This window comes from Pristiophorus japonicus, unplaced genomic scaffold (genome assembly GCF_044704955.1).
Source record: "Pristiophorus japonicus isolate sPriJap1 unplaced genomic scaffold, sPriJap1.hap1 HAP1_SCAFFOLD_648, whole genome shotgun sequence".
Classification (NCBI taxonomy): Eukaryota; Metazoa; Chordata; class Chondrichthyes; family Pristiophoridae; genus Pristiophorus; species Pristiophorus japonicus.
In genome coordinates, this window is record NW_027254560.1 from 147,107 (window position 1) to 170,644 (window position 23,538).

The 23,538-nt window shown below is 49.3% G+C and overlaps 1 protein-coding gene across 2 annotated transcripts in view; it reads right to left on the minus strand.

Moving 5' to 3' along the window:
* The window catches only part of pctp (phosphatidylcholine transfer protein), a 125,785-nt gene that overhangs the window by 90,965 nt on the left and 11,282 nt on the right, over window positions 1–23,538 (minus strand). For both annotated transcript variants that reach the window (XR_011592141.1, XM_070874030.1), the window contains exons 3-5: window positions 11,033–11,112; window positions 3,102–3,267; window positions 180–247 (exon numbers count right to left, since the gene is read on the minus strand). Coding sequence is in view for 1 of the 2 variants with exons in the window: in XM_070874030.1 (XP_070730131.1) it covers window positions 180–247; window positions 3,102–3,267; window positions 11,033–11,112 (314 nt within the window). In the remaining variant the exon portion in view is untranslated. The remainder of the gene's footprint in view (window positions 1–179; window positions 248–3,101; window positions 3,268–11,032; window positions 11,113–23,538) is intronic.

The following is a 23,538-nucleotide window of genomic DNA, read 5'->3' on the forward strand; positions in this document are numbered from 1 at the left end:
GGCTGATGATTCCAACACATCCTGAATGTTCTGCCACCAAAGCTGCGGCACATTTTTCAGCTCCGTCTGCTGCTCCTTGTTCACGGACATCAGCTGGAAGCATTTATTCCTTGCACGGTGATAAGACTCATTGCTCCCTATACATAAACCACATCATCACAAAGCAAACAGTCACTTACCTTTGCTGCCCAGTTAATGAGGAAGGTTGGGATCAGACCCCCAGGGTTATCGAAGTAATGTAGAAACACTGAAAAATAAACCTCCAGCTGTAAACAGGGCCGGATACCATCTCTGTTACAAACTATATTGATCAAGTCATTGAGAGCGAGAAAATTACTGGCAAAATACACAAGGGGCTTGGAGAATTGCAATTGGAACTTCGCTGGGACAAGGCAAGGAAGGTTGTAACTATACCCCCTCTTCAGTCCCCCTCCCAACAAGCCTCCAAATTGGCCCTCACAGGAAGGGGATAACCCTGGCTGAGTTATAACACTGGGGTACAGCACTGGTGGGCACAGGTCTGTCATTGTATAACACTGGGGTACAGTACTGGTGGGTACAAGTCTGTCACTGTATAACACTGGGGTACAGTACTGGTGGGTACAGGTCTGTCACTGTATAACACTGGGGTACAGTACTGGTGAGTACAGGTCTGTCACTATAACACTGAGGTATAATACTGGTGGATACAGGTCTGTCACTGTATAACACTGGGGTACAGTACTGGTGGGTACAGGTCTGTCACTGTATAACACTGGGAGTAGTACTGATGGGTACAGGTACAGGTAACAGCTATCCTCCTGTACCTCATCCAAGAGGCCAGAAAGTGTGTTGGCAGATGAGAGAGAGAGAGATGGAGGGCAGAGATCTAACGTCACCTGTTCTTCCGCAACGCCCCCAGGGTTCATTGCCCCTCTCCAGATCAGAGCTGTTCAAGCAAATTGTAGTGCACCTACACCCATTTCTGTTATGCTGATAGACTTAGATGAAAGACGGGAGCAGCGCGAATGGAGCATAAACGCCGGCAAGGACTGGTTGGGCCGAATGGCCTGTTTCTGTGCCGTACATCCTATTTAATCTCAACAGATCAGTTAATTCGGCATAGACAGACACTGGTCTTATTGGCTCAGCCTCTCGCTGCATTTCCCAACTAAACAATCGGGGACACCCTGCGATGCTCTTGGAGCATCACGTCAAATTGCTTACACCAATGGCACAAGCAGTACTGTACCCCCGTGTTATACAGTGACAGACCCGTACCCACCAGTACTGTACCCCAGTGTTATACAGTGACAGACCTGTACCCACCAGTACTGTACCCCCGTGTTATACAATGACAGACCCGTACCCACCAGTACTGTACCCCCGTGTTATACAATGACAGACCCGTACCCACCAGTACTGTACCCCCGTGTTATACAATGACAGACCCGTACCCACCAGTACTGTACCCCCGTGTTATACAATGACAGACCCGTACCCACCAGTACTGTACCCCCGTGTTATACAATGACAGACCTGTACCCACCAGTACTGTACCCCAGTGTTATACAGTGACAGACCTGTACCCACCAGTACTGTACCCCCGTGTTATACAATGACAGGCCCGTACCCACCAGTACTGTACCCCCGTGTTATACAATGACAGACCCGTACCCACCAGTACTGTACCCCCGTGTTATACAATGACAGACCCGTACCCACCAGTACTGTACCCCCGTGTTATACAATGACAGACCCGTACCCACCAGTACTGTACCCCCGTGTTATACAGTGACAGACCTGTACCCACCAGTACTGTACACCCGTGTTATACAATGACAGACCTGTACCCACCAGTACTGTACACCCGTGTTATACAGTGACAGACCTGTACCCACCAGTACTGTACCCCCGTGTTATACAATGACAGACCTGTACCCACCAGTACTGTATCTCAGTGTTATACAATGACAGACCTGTACCCACCAGTACTGTACCCCCGTGTTATACAATGACAGACCCGTACCCACCAGTACTGTACCCCCGTGTTATACAGTGACAGACCTGTACCCACCAGTACTGTACACCCGTGTTATACAATGACAGACCTGTACTCACCAGTACTGTACCCCCGTGTTATACAATGACAGACCTGTACCCACCAGTACTGTACCCCCGTGTTATACAATGACAGACCTGTACCCACCAGTGCTGTACCCCAGTGTTATACAGGGACAGACCTGTACCCACCAGTACTGTACCCCAGTGTTATACAATTACAGACCTGTACCCACCAGTACTGTACCCCAGTGTTATAGTGACAGACCTGCACACACCAGTACTGTACCCCAGTGTTATACAGTGGCAGACCTGTACCCACCCGGACTGTACCCATGTTATACAGTGACAGACCTGTACCCACCAGTATTGTACCCCAGTGTTATAGAGTGACAGACCTGTACCCACCGGTACTGTAACACAGTGTTATACAGTGACAGACCTGGACCCACCAGTACAGTACCCCAGTGTTATACAATGACAGACCTGTATCCACCAGTATTATACCTCAGTGTTATATAGTGACAGACCTGTACCCACCAGTGCTGTGCCCCAGTATTATACAGTGACAGACCTGTACCCACCAGTACTGTACCTCAGTGTTATACAGTGACAGACCTGAACCCACCAGTACTGTATCTCAGTGTTATACAGTGACAGACCTGTACCCACCAGTACTGTACCTCAGTGTTATACAGTGACAGACCTGAACCCACCAGTACTGTATCTCAGTGTTATACAGTGACAGACCTGTACCCACCAGTACTGTACCTCAGTGTTATACAGTGACAGACCTGTACCCACCAGTACTGTATCTCAGTGTTATACAGTGACAGACCCGTACCCACCAGTGCTGTGCCTCAGTGTTATACAGTGACAGACCTGTATCCACCAGTACTTCACTCCAGTGTTACAGATCTCAAAGTACTCTCTCCACACACAAACTAACCTGGAAGGCTAGTCTATTTTTGTATTTCAGAATTCACAGTTCAGAGGGACACACTATTAAAAATTCCCATGTTACACGTTTGAGAGCTGAAATGAAGATCTTGGAGAGGTACCTTTGGTGCCTTGTTTACCATCGCTCTCCAATGCCACCGTTTGATGATAGTCCTCCACTCTGATGATGCCAGATTTTGCTGGTACACCCGGCACACATTTTGCCACAATCACCCAAATTTTTCGTCCATCGACATCCATGTCATGGCGCTCACGAGCGTAAACGTACTGAGGGCAAAGTTAGGGAAAGAAGCACTCTCAGTCTCTCAATGATTACATCTTTTGTTCATTCGCGAGTTGTGGGAGTCACTGGCAAGGTCGCATTTATTAGTCAACAACTCCATAACATTGTATCATGCAACTGCCAGGATGGTAGAAGATAAAATAGATGGGCCTTGGCCTTTTTTCATCTAGCATTTCCTATATTATTGCCCTTTCCTAGCAGTTTGATACAACTGAGTAGCTCGCTCGGCCACTTTAGAGTCATAGAAACATAGAAAATAGGTGCAGGAGTAGGCCATTCGGCCCTTCGAGCCTGCACCACCATTCAATAAGATCATGGCTGATCATTCTCTCAGTACCCCTTTCCTGCTTTCTCTCCATACCCCTTGATACCTTTAGCCGTAAGGACCATATCTAACTCCCTCTTGAATATCTCCAATGAACCGGCATCAACTCTCTGCGGTAGGGAATTCCACAGGTTAACAACTCTGAGTGAAGAAGTTTCTCCTCATCTCGTCCTAAATGGCCTATCCCTTATCCTTAGACTGTGTCCCCTAGTTCTGGACTTCCCCAACATCGGGAATATTCTTACTGCATCTAACCTGTCCAGTCCCATCAGAATCTTGTATGTTTCTATGAGATCCCCTCTCATCCTTCTAAACTCCAATGTAAAAAGGCCCAGTTGATCCAGTCTCTCCTCATATGTCAGTCCGGCCATCCCGGGAATCAGTCTGGTGAACCTTCGCTGCACTCCCTCAAGAGCAAGAATGTCCTTCCTCAGATTAGGAGACCAAAACTGAGCACAATATTCCAGGTGAGGCCTCACCAAGGCCCTGTACAACTGCAGTAAGACGTCCCTGCTCCTATACTCAAATCCCCTAGCTATGAAGGTCAACATACCATTTGCCTTCTTTACCGCCTGCTGTACCTGCATGCCAACTTTCAATGACTGATGAACCATGACACCCAGGTCTCGTTGCACCTCTCCTTTTCCTAATCTGCCACCAGTCAGATAATATTCTGCCTTCGTGTTTTTGCCCCCAAAGTGGATAAGCTCACATTTATCCACATTATACTGCATCTGCCATGCATTTGCCCACTCACCTAACCTGTCCAAGTCACCCTGCAGCCTCTTGGCATCCCCCTCACAGCTCACACCGCCACCCAGTTTAGTGTCATCTGCAAACTTGGGGATATTACACTCAATTCCTTCATCCAAATCATTGATGTATATTGTAAAGATCTGGGCTCCCAGCACTGAGCCCTGCGGCACTCCACTAGTCAATGCATGCCATTCTGAAAAGGACCCGTTTATCCCAACTCTCTGCTTCCTGTCTGCCAACCAGTTCTCTATCCACGTCAGTATATTAACCCCAATACTATGTGCTTTAATTTTGCACTCCAATCTCTCGTGTGGGACCTTGTCAAAAGCCTTTTGAAAGTCCAAATACACCACATCCACTGGTTCTCCCTTGTCCACTCTACGAGTTACATTCTCAAAAAATTCCAGAAGATTTGTCAAGCCTGATTTCCCTTTCATAAATCCATGCTGACTTGGACCGATCCTGTCACTGCTTTCCAAATGCTCTGCTATTTCATCCTTAATAATTGATTCCAACATTTTCCCCACTACTGATGTCAGGCTAACCAGTCTATAATTACCCGCTTTCTCTCTCCCTCTCTTTTTAAAAAGTGGTGTTACATTAGCAACCCTCTAGTCCATCGGAACTGATCCAGAGTCGATAGACTGTTGGAAAATGACCACCAACGCATCCACTATTTTAGAGCCACTTCCTTAAGTACTCTGGGATGCAGACTATCAGGCCCCGGGGATTTATCGGCCTTCAATCCCATCAAATTCCCCAACACAATTTCCCGCCTAATAAGGATATCCTTCACTTCCTCCTTCTCACTAGACCCTCGGTCCCCTAGTACTTTCGGAAGGTTATTTGTGTCTTCCTTCGTGAAGACAGAACCAAACTATTTGTTCAATTGGTCTGACATTTTTTTGTTCCCCCATTATAAATTCACCTGAATCCGACGGCAAGGGACCTACGTTTGTCTTCACGAATCTTTTTCTCTTCACATAGCCATAGAAGTTTTTGCAGTCAGTTTTTATGTTCCCGGCAAGCTTCCTCTCGTACTCTATTTTCCCCCTCTTAATTAAACCCTTTGTCCTCCTCTGCTGAATTCTAAATTTCTCCCAGTCCTCAGGTTTGCTGCTTTTTCTGGCCAATTTATATGCCTCTTCCTTGGATTTAACACTATCCTTAATTTCCCTTGTTAGCCACGGTTGAGCCACCTTCCCCATTTTATTTTTACTCCAGACAGGGATGTACAATTGCTGAAGTTCATCCATGTCATCTTTAAATGTTTGCCATTGCCTATCCACTGTCAACCCTTTAAGTATCAACATTTAGGAAGGACAGACAGAAAGGAAAAGGAGGCGGGGTGGCATTTCTGGTTAGAGAGGAAACTAATGCAATAGTAAGAAAGGACATTAGCTTGGATGATGTGGAATCAGTATGGGTGGAGCTGCGGAATGCCAAGGGGCAGAAAACGCTAGTGGGAGTTGTGTACACACCACCTAACAGTAGTAAGTAAGGTTGGGGACAGCATCAAACAAGAAATAAGGGATGTGTGCAATAAAAATACAGCAGTTATCATGGGTGACTTTAATCTACATATTGACTGGGTTAACCAAACTGGTAGCAATGTGGTGGAGGAGAATTTCCTGGAGTGTATTAGGGATGGTTTACTCGACCAATATGTCGAGGAACCAACTAGAGAGCTGGCCATCCTAAACTGGGTGTTGTGTAATGAGAGAGGACTAATTAACAATCTTGTTGTGCGAGGCCCCTTGGGGAAGAGTGACCATAATATGGTAGATTCTTTATTAGGATGGAGAGTGACACAGTTAATTCAGAAACTAGGGTTCTGAACTTAAGAAAAGGCAACTTTGATGGTTTGAGGCATGAATTGGCTAGGGTAGACTGGCAAATTGCAGTGGGTCTAGAGTCACATGTAGGCCAGACCAGGTAAGGGCGGCAGGTTTCCTTCCCTAAATAACATTAGTGAACCAGTTGGGTTTTTATGACAATCCGACAGCTTCATGGTCACTTCTATTTCCAGATTTTAAATGACTTTTATTCTCAACTTGCACTGATAGGATTTGAACTCATGTTCTCTAGATTACATCTAGTAACATAATCGCTACACTACTGTATCCTCTGGAACACTGCTACAATCTGTGAATGAACATCCATTTTTTGCAAAGTGACACGCCCACTTCCTTCTGAAGTAATTTTCTCCCATTCCTTAAAGTCTGTGCCTCGGTCTCGCAGCATCCAAGGCCAACGATGCAGGTCAGTGAGCTGGTCCCAAATCCCGGGACGATGCAGGTCAGTGAGCTGGTCCCAAATCCCGGGACGATGCAGGTCAGTGAGCTGGTCCCAAATCCCGGGACGATGCAGGTCAGTGAGCTGGTCCCAGAGCCCAGGACGATGCAGGTCAGTGAGCTGGTCCCAGACCTCGGGACGATGCAGGTCAGTGAGCTGGTCCCAGAGCCCAGGACGATGCAGGTCAGTGAGCTGGTCCCAGACCTCGGGACGATGCAGGTCAGTGAGCTGGTCCCAGAGCCCGGGACGATGCAGGTCAGTGAGCTGGTCCCAGAGCCCAGGACGATGCAGGTCAGTGAGCTGGTCCCAGACCTCGGGACGATGCAGGTCAGTGAGCTGGTCCCAGACCTCGGGACGATGCAGGTCAGTGAGCTGGTCCCAGAGCCCGGGACGATGCAGGTCAGTGAGCTGGTCCCAGACCTCGGGACGATGCAGGTCAGTGAGCTGGTCCCAGAGCCCGGGACGATGCAGGTCAGTGAGCTGGTCCCAGAGCCCAGGACGATGCAGGTCAGTGAGCTGGTCCCAGAGCCCAGGACGATGCAGGTCAGTGAGCTGGTCCCAGAGCCCGGGACGATGCAGGTCAGTGAGCTGGTCCCAGACCTCGGGACGATGCAGGTCAGTGAGCTGGTCCCAGAGCCCAGGACGATGCAGGTCAGTGAGCTGGTCCCAGAGCCCAGGACGATGCAGGTCAGTGAGCTGGTCCCAAATCCCGGGACGATGCAGGTCAGTGAGCTGGTCCCAGAGCTCAGGACGATGCAGGTCAGTGAGCTGGTCCCAGAGCCCAGGACGATGCAGGTCAGTGAGCTGGTCCCAGAGCCCGGGACGATGCAGGTCAGTGAGCTGGTCCCAGAGCCCGGGACGATGCAGGTCAGTGAGCTGGTCCCAGAGCCCAGGACGATGCAGGTCAGTGAGCTGGTCCCAGAGCCCGGGACGATGCAGGTCAGTGAGCTGGTCCCAGAGCCCGGAAGATGCTGGTCAGTGAGCTGGTCCCAGAGCCCAGGACGATGCAGGTCAGTGAGCTGGTCCCAGACCTCGGGACGATGCAGGTCAGTGAGCTGGTCCCAGAGCCCAGGACGATGCAGGTCAGTGAGCTGGTCCCAGAGCCCAGGACGATGCAGGTCAGTGAGCTGGTCCCAGAGCCCAGGACGATGCAGGTCAGTGAGCTGGTCCCAGACCTCGGGACGATGCAGGTCAGTGAGCTGGTCCCAGAGCCCAGGACGATGCAGGTCAGTGAGCTGGTCCCAGAGCCCAGGACGATGCAGGTCAGTGAGCTGGTCCCAGAGCCCAGGACGATGCAGGTCAGTGAGCTGGTCCCAGACCTCGGGACGATGCAGGTCAGTGAGCTGGTCCCAGAGCCCGGGACGATGCAGGTCAGTGAGCTGGTCCCAGAGCCCAGGACGATGCAGGTCAGTGAGCTGGTCCCAAATCCCAGGACGATGCAGGTCAGTGAGCTTGTCCCAGAGCCCAGGACGATGCAGGTCAGTGAGCTGGTCCCAAATCCTGGGACGATGCAGGTCAGTGAGCTGGTCCCAGAGCCCAGGACGATGCAGGTCAGTGAGCTGGTCCCAGAGCCCGGGACGATGCAGGTCAGTGAGCTGGTCCCAGAGCCCAGGACGATGCAGGTCAGTGAGCTGGTCCCAGAGCCCAGGACGATGCAGGTCAGTGAGCTGGTCCCAGACCTCGGGTCGATGCAGGTCAGTGAGCTGGTCCCAGAGCCCAGGACGATGCAGGTCAGTGAGCTGGTCCCAGAGCCCGGGACGATGCAGGTCAGTGAGCTGGTCCCAGAGCCCAGGACGATGCAGGTCAGTGAGCTGGTCCCAGAGCCCAGGACGATGCAGGTCAGTGAGCTGGTCCCAGACCTCGGGACGATGCAGGTCAGTGAGCTGGTCCCAGAGCCCGGGACGATGCAGGTCAGTGAACTGGTCCCAGAGCCCAGGACGATGCAGGTCAGTGAGCTGGTCCCAGACCTCGGGACGATGCAGGTCAGTGAGCTGGTCCCAAATCCCGGGACGATGCAGGTCAGTGAGCTGGTCCCAGAGCCCGGGCCGGGCCAGCCCAGGCGGGAATAGTGGAGGCCAGGTGCTCTCAGTGACGTGGCTGGCAGGGCAGGGGGAAACTGCAGACAGACAGCCATGAGCCGTCACTTTGTTGCACCATGAACCACCCGTCATGCCCACAATCAGTTCGCTCTGCAGTTTGCTGCTGAGAGCACTGGTCCTCTGACCCCCCAAACCACGAGATCTGCGAGTCACTGAGTGAAGCCGTCAGACCTTGGGTTGGCAGTGAAAAATCAGACCAGGCCCTTGGCCACTATCCCCGTGCAAGGTCAGGCTGGCGAACAAGGCCCTGAGGCAAGCAACAGGAGACATACAAACTTTCCTTTTAAGAGCTTCACCTGTTTCAATTTCTACGCACTGACACCAACAAAGCGATTGCATTGAAGTGTCACTAAAATAGTCTAAAAATAGAATCATACAGTACAGAAGGAGACAATTCGGCCATCGCGCCTGTGCCCTGCTCTTAGAAAGAGATATCGTATCAGTCCCATTCTCCTGTTCCTTTAGCCCGACAACTTTTTCTTTTTCAAGTACTGATCCAATTCTCTTCCAGGCAGATCATAACGCGCTGCGTCAAAAACGTATTTTGTTTTTTCTGCAAACCACTTAAGCTGATGGCTTAGTGATATCACAATTACTTTCCATCGCTTGCAAGACTGACGCACGCAACAAAGCCAGCTCTGCAGCAAACCACAATGTGAATTACTGAAACGCACAGGGATAGAATGGATCCCAATATCGTTACTGCATTAAAGCATTTATCAGAGGACTTCAAAATCCGACTGAGGTCACAGTCAAACAATGCTGAATAAACCGTCAGCATTTCACTGGCAACAAATCGCTTTCTCAAAACGGAGAAAACAAAAATATTTTCATTCCAAGGAAATCTGAATAACCCACCCCCTCCAAATCCCTCACCCTGCCAAATTCCCACGCCAAAAAGCCCCCACCCTGCGCCCGACTCCTCCAAACCCTCCCTCCCCACCCCACTCCTCCAACACCCCTCCCCCAGCCCCCCAAACCCTACCTCCCCCACTCCTCCAAACCCTCCCTCCCCCACTCCTCCAAACCCTTCCACCCCCACTCCTCCAAACCCTCACTCCTCCAAACCCTCACCTCCCCACTCCTCCAAACCCTCACCTCCCCACTCCTCCAAACCCTCACCTCCCCACTCCTCCAAACCCTCACCTCCCCACTCCTCCAAACCCTCACCTCCCCACTCCTCCAAACCCTCACCTCCCCACTCCTCCAAACCCTCACCTCCCCACTCCTCCAAACCCTCACCTCCCCCACTCCTCCAAACCCTCACCTCCCCACTCCTCCAAACCTTCACCTCCCCACTCCTCCAAACCCTCACCTCCCCACTCCTCCAAACCCTCACCTCCCCACTCCTCCAAACCCTCACCTCCCCCACTCCTCCAAACCCTCCCTCCCCCACTTCTCCAAACCCTTCCACCCCCACTCCTCCAAACCCTTCCACCCCCACTCCTCCAAACCCTCACTCCTCCAAACCCTCCCCCCCACTCCTCAAACCCTCCCCCCACTCCTCCAAACCCTCCCCCCCCACTCCTCCAAACCCTCACCTCCCCACTCCTCCAAACCCTCACCTCCCCACTCCTCCAAACCCTCACCTCCCCACTCCTCCAAACCCTCACCTCCCCACTCCTCCAAACCCTCACCTCCCCCACTCCTCCAAACCCTCCCTCCCCCACTTCTCCAAACCCTTCCACCCCCACTCCTCCAAACCCTTCCACCCCCACTCCTCCAAACCCTCACTCCTCCAAACCCTCCCCCCCCACTCCTCAAACCCTCCCCCCCACTCCTCCAAACCCTCCCCCCCCCACTCCTCCAAACCCTCACCTCCCCACTCCTCCAAACCCTCACCTCCCCACTCCTCCAAACCCTCACCTCCCCACTCCTCCAAACCCTCACCTCCCCACTCCTCCAAACCCTCACCTCCCCACTCCTCCAAACCCTCACCTCCCCACTCCTCCAAACCCTCACCTCCCCACTCCTCCAAACCCTCACCTCCCCACTCCTCCAAACCCTCACCTCCCCACTCCTCCAAACCCTCACCCCCCCCACTCCTCCAAACCCTCACCCCCCCCACTCCTCCAAACAAAAACTCTCCCCCCCCCACTCCTCCAAACCCTCCCCCCCCCACTCCTCCAAACCCCCCCGCCCCCCCCCCCCACACTCCTCCAACCCCCCAACCCCCCAACCCCCTCCCACTCCTCCAACGCCCCCCCACACCACGCCCCCACCCCCAGGCACTGTAGTTAGAAAAACAAACAGGACACAAACTGCAAAGGATACATCTCGGTTGGACATAAGGAATGGGTATTTGACTTCCCAGTAAATCACTTTTTGCCCATTGCACTCCTGCTGGTAGAGCTCTGCAGAGTAAAAAGAAAAGATTTATCATTGACCGATAGATTCATCAGTTTCCCCGAACATTATCACGCTGAGCTTCTGTCCATTTAACATCACCTCCCCCACCCACTTCCTATTGTCCGGAAGGGACTAACATTCCGGGGTGCGAGCCCACAGCCACCAACTGCCCTCTATTGATCGCCCATTAGATACAGCAGGCCATTCCACTGACAGGAGCAGCATAATCCAGTCCCATTCCCTTCCCACCCAGCGTCCACACAGAACAGCAACCCCACATCAGCTTTCCCCTCGGACACAAAATAATCCCAGCGCCCCAAGCCCACCGCTAAAATCAGCTGACGCGCACAGCAGGGATGGAATGCGAGACCTTGCTAGCCTGTGGGGAAGAGGCCACAACTTAAAATAACAAAATCCTTCAATAACACACTGTGAAGTTATATGACATTTCTACAATATGCTCCTCGTTCAAATGCATACTTTGCAACGAGATACTATAGGGAAGGGCTGTATTTATTAAAAAAACAACAAAGCACCAAGAATGCATTCTCCTACTAAAATACAATGACTTAATTGAAGCACCCCAATCCTGCTAGAATGCAAGGCCTCACCTAGTCAGTGAAGGGCAACCAAATTCTCATCAAAATTATTATGAGACTGTCCCATCAAACACTCCCAGGGCAGGTACAGGGGGTTAGATGCAGAGTAAAGCTCCCTCTACACTGCCCCATCAAACACTCCCAGGGCAGGTACAGGGGGTTAGATACAGAGTAAAGCTCCCTCTACAAGGAACGGTTGGGCAAATAGAATCGATGCAACCTAGATAAGCACACGAGGGAGAAAGGAATAGAAGGATATGTTAATAGGGCGAGAGGAAGCTGGTTTGGAGCAGAAACCCCGACATGAACCAGTTGGGTTGAATGTCGGATTCTATGCTGCAAATACTGTGTAAAAACATTGTTGGAAGTTCGCACATTACACATGGCCCAACCTACTGTACTCAAACTAGCACAAAACATCTCAGCTACTCTAGTGACGACCAGACAAGAGGTTAGGCAGAAATGAACGGTACCTGGAGGTGGTGTTCGGAGGGAGCCCACACTGCAAACAGCCCAGACAAATAAATGAAGTACGGAAAACATAAACAGAAGATAAGGTAAACAGTAAACAGATTTTCTGGTCCAACAAATATTTTTTTTAAATCACTTTAATATTGTTCATTTTTATCAACCTTCAGTTCTTTAACTTTGCTAATGAAATGGGAACACTGCTAGGTGGATAAAGTATATGGGGGTATGTAAATGTGCACAAATTGGTGAAGGTGGCCGGCCAGGCTGAGAAAGCAGTTGAAAACTTACGGGATCCTGCGCTTCATAAAGAGGCATAGAGTACAAAAGCAAGGAAGTTATGATGAACCTTTATAAAACACTGGTTTGTGTTGTGCATGCAATAACTGTTAACTGAGTACTGTTTAGTTTAACACCAAGGGGTATGACCTTGGCTCTGCTTTATTAAGGCCCAAAGTGACCAGTATATAAAATGGCTGGCCTTTTATACTTGGACTGTGTTATATATGCAGACTATAGATATACTCTCTGTGTAGTCACTGTATAGTTGCATAAGATGGAGACTTGTTACCTGATGTACTATCAATAAGGTTTACACTGTGTATATATATGCTGGCACCACTAGAGGTGCAACTGGTGGAGACCGGTGTTTCCTGCCCCTGTGGCAGAGGCTATCCACCAGAGGGCGCTACGGTGGGAGACCTGAGGGTCACCTGTATCGGTGTGCAGGGCCCAGTATAAAAGGCTGCCCACCATGCTTGTACCTCACTCTGGAGTTACAAATAAAGGACCAAGGTCGTTACAGTTTGAGTACAACACATTGCCTCGTGGAGTCATTCATAAGTGCATTACAGACATAACAGGCTGCACGCACTGGCCTCCAACAGTGACGCCATCTGGTGGCTAGTGATCCCAAAAGTACATACATGACAATACCCCTCCTCTGAGATATTAACACAGTCTTTTACAAAATGAGACAGTCCGCTGTTTTATGCTCCCGGGTTGACTGTCTCAGTTCAACTCCAGCCTTGGGTGAGTGTTCAGAGTCTGTTGTGACTGGTGGCTGGGTGGCTGACCTGGTGGGAGTGGCAATGTCCATGTCAAGGATTGAAAGTCCATTTTCATTGAACATGTCAGTGACTGAAAGTCCCAATTCGATGATGACCACTGAGTCCACTGATGACTGGGGGTAGTAGGTTGGTTGGTCATCGACTGTCTCTTCCTCCAACTGTTCCGGTTCGTCTGTGTGCTGCAGCTTTGTCTGATCCATATGTTTCCTGCATGTTTGCCCATTTTTGAGCTTGACAATAAATACTCTGTTGCACTCCTTGGCCATGACAGTAACCAGTGATCTACTTGGGACCCTGACCATAATTCAGAACATATACAGGATCATTTACAGAAATATCGCGTGACACAGCTGCGCGATCATGATACCCTTGCTGACTCTGTCTTCTATCTTCAACATGATTATTCAAGTCAGGGTGTACAAGAGATAGCTTAGTCTTAAGACTTCTCTTCATCATTAGTTCAGCAGGCGAGACCCCGGTAAGCGTGTGTGCTCTTGTCCTGTAACTCAGCAGTATACATGACAGGCGGGTCTGCAGTGACCCTTGGATTACTCGCTTCATACTCTGCTTTATGATTTGGACAGCACGTACTGCTTGCTCATTGGATGCAAGGTTTGAACGGTGCTGACCTTACATGTTTGATGCCATTGAGTTTCATGAACTCTTGACACTCCTGACTGGTGAAGCATGATCCGTTGTCGCTAACAACGATGTCAGGCAGACCATGTGTCACGATCATGACACTGAGATTCTCAATGGTAGCTGTGGGTGTGCTGGATGACTCTATCCACTTCGAATATGCATCCACCACAACTAAAAACATCTTCCCCAGGAAGGGACCTGCAAAGTCGATGTGGATCCTGGACCATGGTTTGGACGGCCACGACCACAGACTCAGCGGCGATTCCGCTGGTGCTTTGCTGAGCTGCATGCAAGTGTTGCACTGATGCACACATGATTCCAGCTCAGAGTCAATTCCCAGCCACCATACAAGACCTGGCGATGGCTTTCATCATTACAATGCTGAGATGTGTGCTAAGTAGTTCACGTACAAATTTCTCTCTCCCTTTCTTGGGCATGACAACACGATTGCCCCACAGTATACAATCCGACTGAATAGACACTTCATCTTTGCGACAAATGTAAGGTTTGGTCTCCTCGCACATTTGCTTGGGTATGGCAGACCAATCACCTTTGAGGATGCAACTCTTCACCACCGATAAAATCAGGTCCTGGCTGGTCCAGGTCTTAACTTGTTGAGCCGTGACAGGGGTTCCTTCACTCTCAAAAGCAACCATAAATAACAATAGGTCCGCCGGTTGTGGTGGTTCCACCTCCGGTGTGAGCAAAGGCAGAAACATAGAAACATAGAAAATAGGTGCAGGAGTAGGCCATTCGAGCCTGCACCACCATTTAATAAGATCATGGCTGATCATTCCCTCAGTACCCCTTTCCTGCTTTCTCTCTATACCCCTTGATCCCTTTAACCGTAAGAACCATATCTAACTCCCTCTTGAATGTATCCAATGAACTGGCATCAACAACTCTCTGCGGTAGGGAATTCCACAGGTTAACAACTCTCTTGAGTGAAAAAGTTTCTCCTCATCTCAGTCCTAAATGGCTTACCCCTCCCTTATCCTTCGACTGTGTCTCCTGGTTCTGGACTTCCCCAACATCGGGAACATTCTTCCTGCATCTAACCTGTCCAGTCCCGTCAGAATTTTATATGTTTCTATGAGATCACCTCTCATCCTTCTAAACTCCAGTGAATAAAGGCCCAGTCGATCCAGTCTCTGCTCATATGTCAGTCCAGCCATCCCGGGAATCAGTCCAGTGAACCTTCGCTGCACTTCCCTCAATAGCAAGAACGTTCTTCCTCAGATTAGGAGACCAAAACTGAACACAATATTCCAGGTGAGGCCTCACCAAGGCCCTATACAACTGCAGTAAGACCTCCCTGCTCCAATACTCAAAACCCCTAGCTATGAAGACCGACATACCATTTACCTTCTTCACCGCCTGCTGTACCTGCATGCCAACTTTCAATGACTGATGTATCATGACACCCAGGTCTCGTTGCACCTTTTCCTAATCTGCCACCATTCAGATAATATTCTGCCTTCGTGTTTTTGCCCCCAAAGTGGATAACCTCACATTTATCCAATTGTACTGCATCTGCCATGCATTTGCCCACTCACCTAACCTGTCCAAGTTACCCTGCAGCCTCTTCGCGTCCCCCTCACAGCTCACACTGCCACCCAGTTTAGTGTCATCTGCAAACTTGGAGATATTACACTCTATTCCTTCATCCAAATCATTAATGTATATTGTAAAGAGCTGGGGTCCCAGCACTGAGCCCTGCGGCACTCCACTAGTCACTGCCTGCCATTCTGAAAAGGACCCGTTTATCCCGACTCTCTGCTTCCTGTCTGCCAACCAATTCTCTAGCCACGTCAGTATATTATCCCCAATACCATGTGCTTTAATTTTGCACACCAATCTCCTCTTAGAAACATAGAAACATAGAAAATAGGTGCAGAAGTAGGCCATTCAGCCCTTCTAGCCTGCACCGCCATTCAATGAGTTCATGGCTGAACATGAAACTTCAGTACCCCCTTCCTGCTTTCACGCCATACCCCTTGATCCCCCGAGTAGTAAGGACTTCATCTAACTCCCTTTTGAATATATTTAGTGAATTGGCCTCAACTACTTTCTGTGGTAGAGAATTCCACAGGTTCACCACTCTCTGGGTGAAGAAGTTTCTCCTTATCTCGGTCCTAAATGGCTTACCCCTTATCCTTAGACTGTGACCCCTGGTTCTGGACTTCCCCCAACATTGGGAACATTCTTCCTGCATCCAACCTGTCCAAACCCGTCAGAATTTTAAACGTTTCTATGAGGTCCCCTCTCACTCTTCTGAACTCCAGTGAATACAAGCCCAGTTGATCCAGTCTTTCTTGATAGGTCAGTCCCACCATCCCGGGAATCAGTCTGGTGAATCTTCGCTGCACTCCCTCAATAGCAAGAATGTCCTTTCTCAAGTTAGGAGACCAAAACTGTACACAATACTCCAGGTGTGGCCTCACCAAGGCCCTGTACAACTGTAGCAACACCTCCCTGCCCCTGTACTCAAATCCCCTCGCTATGAAGGCCAACATGCCATTTGCTTTCTTAACCGCCTGCTGTACCTGCATGCCAACCTTCAATACTGATGTACCATGACACCCAGGTCTCGTTGCACCTTCCCTTTTCCTAATCTGTCACCATTCAGATAATAGTCTGTCTCTCTGTTTTTACCACCAAAGTGGATAACTTCACATTTATCCACATTATACTTCATCTGCCACGCATTTGCCCACTCACCTAACCTATCCAAGTCACTCTGCAGCCTCATAGCATCCTCCTCGCAGCTCACACTGCCACCCAACTTAGGGTCATCCGCAAATTTGGAGATACTACATTTAATCCCCTCGTCTAAATCATTAATGTACAATGTAAACAGCTGGGGCCCCAGCACAGAACCCTGCGGTATCCCACTAGTCACTGCCTGCCATTCTGAAAAATACCCATTTACTCCTACTCTTTGCTTCCTGTCTGACAACCAGTTCTCAATCCACGTCAGCACACTACCCCCAATCCCATGTGCTTTAACTTTGCACATTAATCTCCTGTGTGGGACCTTGTCGAAAGCCTTCTGAAAGTCCAAATATACCACATCAACTGGTACTCCTTTGTCCACTTTATTGGAAACATCCTCAAAAAATTCCAGAAGATTTGTCAAGCATGATCTCCCTTTCACAAATCCATGCTGACTTGGACCTATCATGTCACCATTTTCCAAATGCGCTGCTATGACATCCTTAATAATTGATTCCATCATTTTACCCACTACTGAGGTCAGGCTGACCGGTCTATAATTCCCTGCTTTCTCTCTCCCTCCTTTTTTTAAAAAGTGGGGTTACATTGGCTACCCTCCACTCGATAGGAACTGATCCAGAGTCAATGGAATGTTGGAAAATGACTGTCAATGCATCCACTATTTCCAAGGCCACCTCCTTAAGTACTCTGGGATGCAGTCCATCAGGCCCTGGGGATTTATCGGCCTTCAATCCCATCAATTTCCCCAACACAATTTCCCGACTAATAAAGATTTCCCTCAGTTCCTCCTCCTTACTAGACCCTCTGACCCCTTTTATATCCGGAAGGTTGTTTGTGTCCTCCTTAGTGAATACTGAACCAAAGTACTTGTTCAATTGGTCTGCCATTTCTTTGTTCCCCGTTATGACTTCCCCTGATTCTGACTGCAGGGGACCTACGTTTGTCTTTACTAACCTTTTTCTCTTTACATATCTATAGAAACTTTTGCAATCCGTCTTAATGTTCCCTGCAAGCTTCTTCTCGTACTCCATTTTCCCTGCCCTAATCAAACCCTTTGTCCTCCTCTGCTGAGTTCTAAATTTCTCCCAGTCCCCAGGTTCGCTGCTATTTCTGGCCAATTTGTATGCCATTTCCTTGGTTTTAATACTATCCCTGATTTCCCTAGATAGCCACGGTTGAGCCACCTTCCCTTTTTTATTTTTACGCCAGACAGGAATGTACAATTGTAGTTCATCCATGCGGTCTCTAAATGTCTGCCATTGCCCATCCACAGTCAACCCCTTAAGTATCATTAGCCAATCTATCTTAGCCAATTCATGCCTCATACCTTCAAAATTATCCTTCTTTAAGTTCTGGACCATGGTCTCTGAATTAACTGTTTCATTCTCCATCCTAATGCAGAATTCCACCATATTATGGTCACTCTTCCCCAAGGGGCCTCGCACAACGAGATTGCTAATTAATCCTCTCTCATTACACAACACCCAGTCTAAGATGGCCTCCCCCCTAGTTGGTTCCTCGACATATTGGTCTAGAAAACCATGCCTTATGCACTCCAGGAAATCCTCCTGCACCGTATTGCTTCCAGTTTGGCTAGCCCAATCTATGTGCATATTAAAGTCACCCATTATAACTGCTGCACCTTTATTGCATGCACCCCTAATTTCCTGTTTGATGCCCTCCCCAACATCACTACTACTGTTTGGAGGTCTGTACACAACTCCCACTAACGATTTTTGCCCTTTAGTGTTCTGCAGCTCTACCCATATAGATTCCACATCATCCAAGCTAATGTCTTTCCTAACTATTGCATTAATCTCCTCTTTAACCAGCAATGCTACCCCACCTCCTTTTCCTTTTATTCTATCCTTCCTGAATGTTGAATACCCCTGGATGTTGAGTTCCCAGCCCTGATCATCCTGGAGCCACGTCTCCGTAATCCCAATCACATCATATTTGTTAACATCTATTTGCACAGTTAATTCATCCACCTTATTGCGGATACTCCTTGCATTAAGACACAAAGCCTTCAGGCTTGCTTTTTTAACACCCTTTGTCCTTTTAGAATTTTGCTGTACAGTGGCCCTTTTTGTTCTTTGCCTTGGGTTTCTCTGCCCTCCACTTTTCCTCATCTCCTTTCTGTCTTTTGCTTTTGCCTCATTTTTGTCTCCCTCTGTCTCCCTGCATAGGTTCCCATCCCCCTGCAATATTAGTTTAACTCCTCCCCAACAGCACTAGCAAACACTCCCCCGAGGACATTGGTTCCGGTCCTGCCCAGGTGCAGACCGTCCGGTTTGTACTGGTCCCACCTCCCCCAGAACCGGTTCCAATGCCCCAAGAATTTGAATCCCTCCCTGCTGCACCACTGCTCAAGCCATGTATTCATCTGCGCTATCCTGCGATTCCTACTCTGACTAGCATGTGGCACTGGTAGCAATCCCGAGATTACTACTTTTGAGGTCCTACTTTTTAATTTAGCTCCTAGCTCCTTAAATTCTTTTCGTCGGACCTCATCCCTTTTTTTAACCTATGTCGTTGGTACCAATGTGCACCACGACAACTGGCTGTTCTCCCTCCCATTTCAGAATGTCCCGCACCCGCTCCGAGACATCCTTCACCCTTGCACCAGGGAGGCAACATACCATCCTGGAGTCTCGGTTGCGTCCGCAGAAACGCCTATCTATTCCCCTCACCATCGAATCCCCTATCACTATCGCGCTCCCAATCTTTTTCCTGCCCTCCTTTGCAGCAGAGCCACCTACGGTGCCATGAACTTGGCTGCTGCTGCCCTCCCCTGATGAGTCATCCTCCCCAACAGTACTCAAAGCAGTGTATCTGTTTTGCACGGGGATGACCACAGGGGACCCCTGCACTATCTTTTTGCACTGCTCTTCCTGCTGGTCTTCCATTCCCTATCTGGCTGTGGACCCTTCTCCTGCGGTAAGACCAACTCACTACACGTGATACTCACGTCATTCTCAGCATCGTGGATGCTCCAGAGTGAATCCACCCTCAGCTCCAATTCGGCAACGCGGACCGTCAAGAGCTCGAGGCGGATACACCTCCCACACACGTAGCGCCCAGGGACACCGGAAGTGTCCCCGAGTTCCCACATGGTACAGGAGGAGCATATCACGTGACCGAGCTCTCCTGCCATGTCTTAACCTTAGATACCCTTAAATTGGTAATAACAATGTTACAGTTCACTTACTGATATAAAAAATAAAAGAAAAGCTACTCACCAATCACCAGCCAATCACTTACCCCATTGGCTGTGACGTCACTTTTTGATTACTTTCTACTTCTATTTTGCTTTCTCTCCCGCTGTAGCTGCACCGGTATAGGCCTTTATAGGCCGCTCCGACACTGCTCCCGCCTCTCGCCAACTGCCGCTGGCTCTCGATCTCCCGCTGGGCCTTTATAGGCCGCTCTCCTCTCACCAACTGCCGCTGGCTCTCGATCTCCCGCTGGGCCTTTTATAGGCCGCTCCCGCCTCTCACCAACTGCCACTCTTGTGTGGGACCTTATCAAAAGCCTTTTGAAAGTCCAAATACACCACATCCACTGGTTCTCCCTTGCCCACTCTACTAATTACATCCTCAAAAAATTCTAGAAGATTTGTCAAGCATGATTTCCCCTTCATAAATCCATGCTGACTTGGACCGATCCTGTCACTGCTTTCCAAATGCGCTGTTATTTCATCTTTAATAATTGATTCCAACATTTTCCCCACTCAAAGCATCAGCACAATTCTCGGTGCCAGGTCTATGGCGAATGACAATCATAAACGGATAATGTCAGCACCCATCTCTGGATGCGGGATGAAGCATTGGTATTGATATCTTTGTTTTCAGAGAACAGTGAAATGAGCATCTTGTGATCTGTCTCCAGTTCAAACTGAAGACCAAACAGGTACTGATGCATCTTTTTAACCCCACACAGTCTACTGCTTCATTTTCTACCATGCTGTCGGCTCTTTCCGCTTTAGACAAATTTTTTGAAGCATACGCGACTGGTTGAAGTTTACCCGACTCATTAGCTTGTTGGAGTACGCAACCAATTCCATATGACGAAGCATCACAGGCCAATACTAAACGTTTACATGGGTCATAATGTACCAGCAGCTTGTTAGAGCAAAGCAGATTAGTGGCTTTCTCAAAATCTCTGTCTTGAGACGCCCAGTTGTCGCCTTTTCTTAGTAGCATGTGCAGTGGTTCTAATAAGGTGCTCAACTTAGATAGGAAGTTACCGAAGTAGTTGAGTAGACCCAGGAACGAACGCAGCTCCATCACATTCTGCGGCTTGGGTGCATTCTTGATGGCCTCGGTTTTCGCGTCCATGGGCCTGATGCCGTCAGCAGCAATTTTCCTCCCCAGGAATTCAACCTCTGGTGCCATGAAGACTCACTTCGAGCGTTTCAGTCTGAGTCCCACTTTGTCCAGACGATGTAGAACCTCTTCCAGGTTGTTCAGATGTTCCTCGGAGTCACGACCTGTGATCAGGATGTCATCTTGGAACATGACTGTTCTGGGAATGGACTTCAGTAGACTCTTCATGTTCCTCTGAAATATTGCTGCAGCCGAACTAATTCCAAAAGGACACCTGTGATAAATAAACCGTCCTTTGTGTGTGTTAATACATCTAAGTCTCTTCCACGTCTCGACCAGCTCCTGTATCATGTAGGCCGACTTCAAATCCAGTTTGGTGAACAGCTTCCCCCCCGACTAGCGTTGCAAACAAGTCATCAGCCTTCAGTAACGGGTACTGATCCTGTTTCGAAACCCTGTTGATCGTAGCCTTGTAGTCTCCACAGATTCTGACTGTGCCATCACTTTTTAGCACAGGAACAATGGGATTGGCTCATTCATTAAATTCACCGGTGATATGATCCCTTCACTCTGGAGTCTGTCCAGTTCGATTTCGACCTTCTCCCTCATCATATACGAAACTGCCCTAGCTTTATGATGGACGGGTCTTGCATCTGAGTCCACGTGGATCTGCACCTTGGCTCCCGTGAAGTTGCCGATGCCCGGTTCGAACAGCGAGGAGAACTTGCTCAGTACTTGGGCACATGTATCTTTCTCTGACGACAACGCCTTGATGTCGTTCCAATCGCATCTGATTTTTTCAAGCCAGTTCCTGCCGAGCAGTTCCTGCATTGGGCCATTGCCTGGGACAAACCATAGCGGTAACTCGTGAACCGCACCGTCATACGACACTTTAATTGTGGCACTGCCAATCATCGTTATGAATTCTTTGGTGTACGTGCGCAACTTGGCATTGACTCAGCCTGAGCCTCACAGCCTTAGTATCCCACAGCTTGTCGAATGCCTCTGGCTCATTATCAATTGACTCGCCCCAGTCCATCGATACCGGCACCCCATTAAATTTCACGTTGATCATTATCGGTTTGCTCTTAGTTAGGAACGAGTACAGTCCATACACTTCCTCCTCTGGTATCTCGGATTGCGTATCCGGATCCGCGCTAGTCTGACCATCATCTTCCACATGGTGTATCGCAGCACGCTTGCTCATCTGCGGCACTTGCGCTGGAGATGCCCCACTCAGACAGCCTTTGCAACTATATTGCTTAAATCGGCACTGCTGGTGTCGGTGATTTCCCCCACAATGTCAACACGGAGAAATCGGATGCATTCCCGCTGGCGGACTTTGGGCATCCACAGGTTTCGCGTACGCAGTCGGGTAGGCCCTGCCGCTCTGCCGAACGCCGAATCAATCATATTTTCAGTACTTGCCGAGTTTCGATTTTTCACTGATATCTGCTTTAGACTTCTATCCGTCGTCATGCATGACTGGGCGATCGTGATGGCCCTGTTCAGGTCCAACATCTCCACCGCCAGTAGTTTACGTAGGATCACCTCATGGTTGATGCCGATTGCATGTTCCGCAGCATGTCTGCCAACACAGCCCCGAACTTACACGGTCCCGCTAGACGTCTCAGGTCGGCAACGAATTCCGCCGCATTCTGGCCCTCTGAGTGAACGTGCGTGTAAAATCTGTATCTCGAGATGATGATGCCTTCGTCTGACTTAAGGTGGTCCTGTACCAGTGTACACAATTCTTCATATATCTTCTCTGTTGGACTCACAGGCAGGAGTAGATTCTTTATCAGACCATAAATTTTTGTACCGCAAACCGCGAGGAACACCGCCCAGCGCCGATCTGTATCGCCAACCTCCTCCATTGTATTGGCCACGAAGAACTGGCTCAAATGGCTCACAAAGTCTGCCCAATCTTCTTCCACAAATCGCTCCAACAATCCAATTATGCTCATTTTTGCATGCAAAGGTTCTTGTTGCCTCGTCGCCAAGTGTTGTGTACAATAACTGTTAGACTGAGTACTGTTTAACTCCAAAAGGTATGACCTTGGCTCTGCTTTGTTAAGGCCCAAAGTGACTAATATATAAAATGGCTGGAATTTTATACTTGGGCTGCACACACATGCGTGCAGCCCAATGGCCTCCAACAGTGAAGCCATCTAGTGGCTACTGATCCCAAAAGTACATACATGACAGTTTGGCCTCAACTGGAGTATTGTGTCCAATTCTGGGCACCTCAGTTTAGGAAGGATGTGAAGGCCTTAGAGAGGGCACAGAAAAGATTTACAAGAATTACTCCAGGGATGATGGACATCAGTTACGTGGATAGACTGGAGAAGCTGGGGTTGTTCTCCATGGAGCAGAGAAGGTTGAGAGGAGATTTGATCGAGGGGTTCAAAACCATGAGGGGTCTGGACAGAGTAAATAGAGAGAAACTGTTCCCATTGGTCGAAGGGTTGAGAACCAGAGGACACAAATTTAAGGTGATTGGTAGAAGAACCAAAGGCAACACGAGGAAAAACATTTTTACGCAGCGAGGTTTTAGGATCTGGAATGCACTGCCTGAGAGGGTGGTG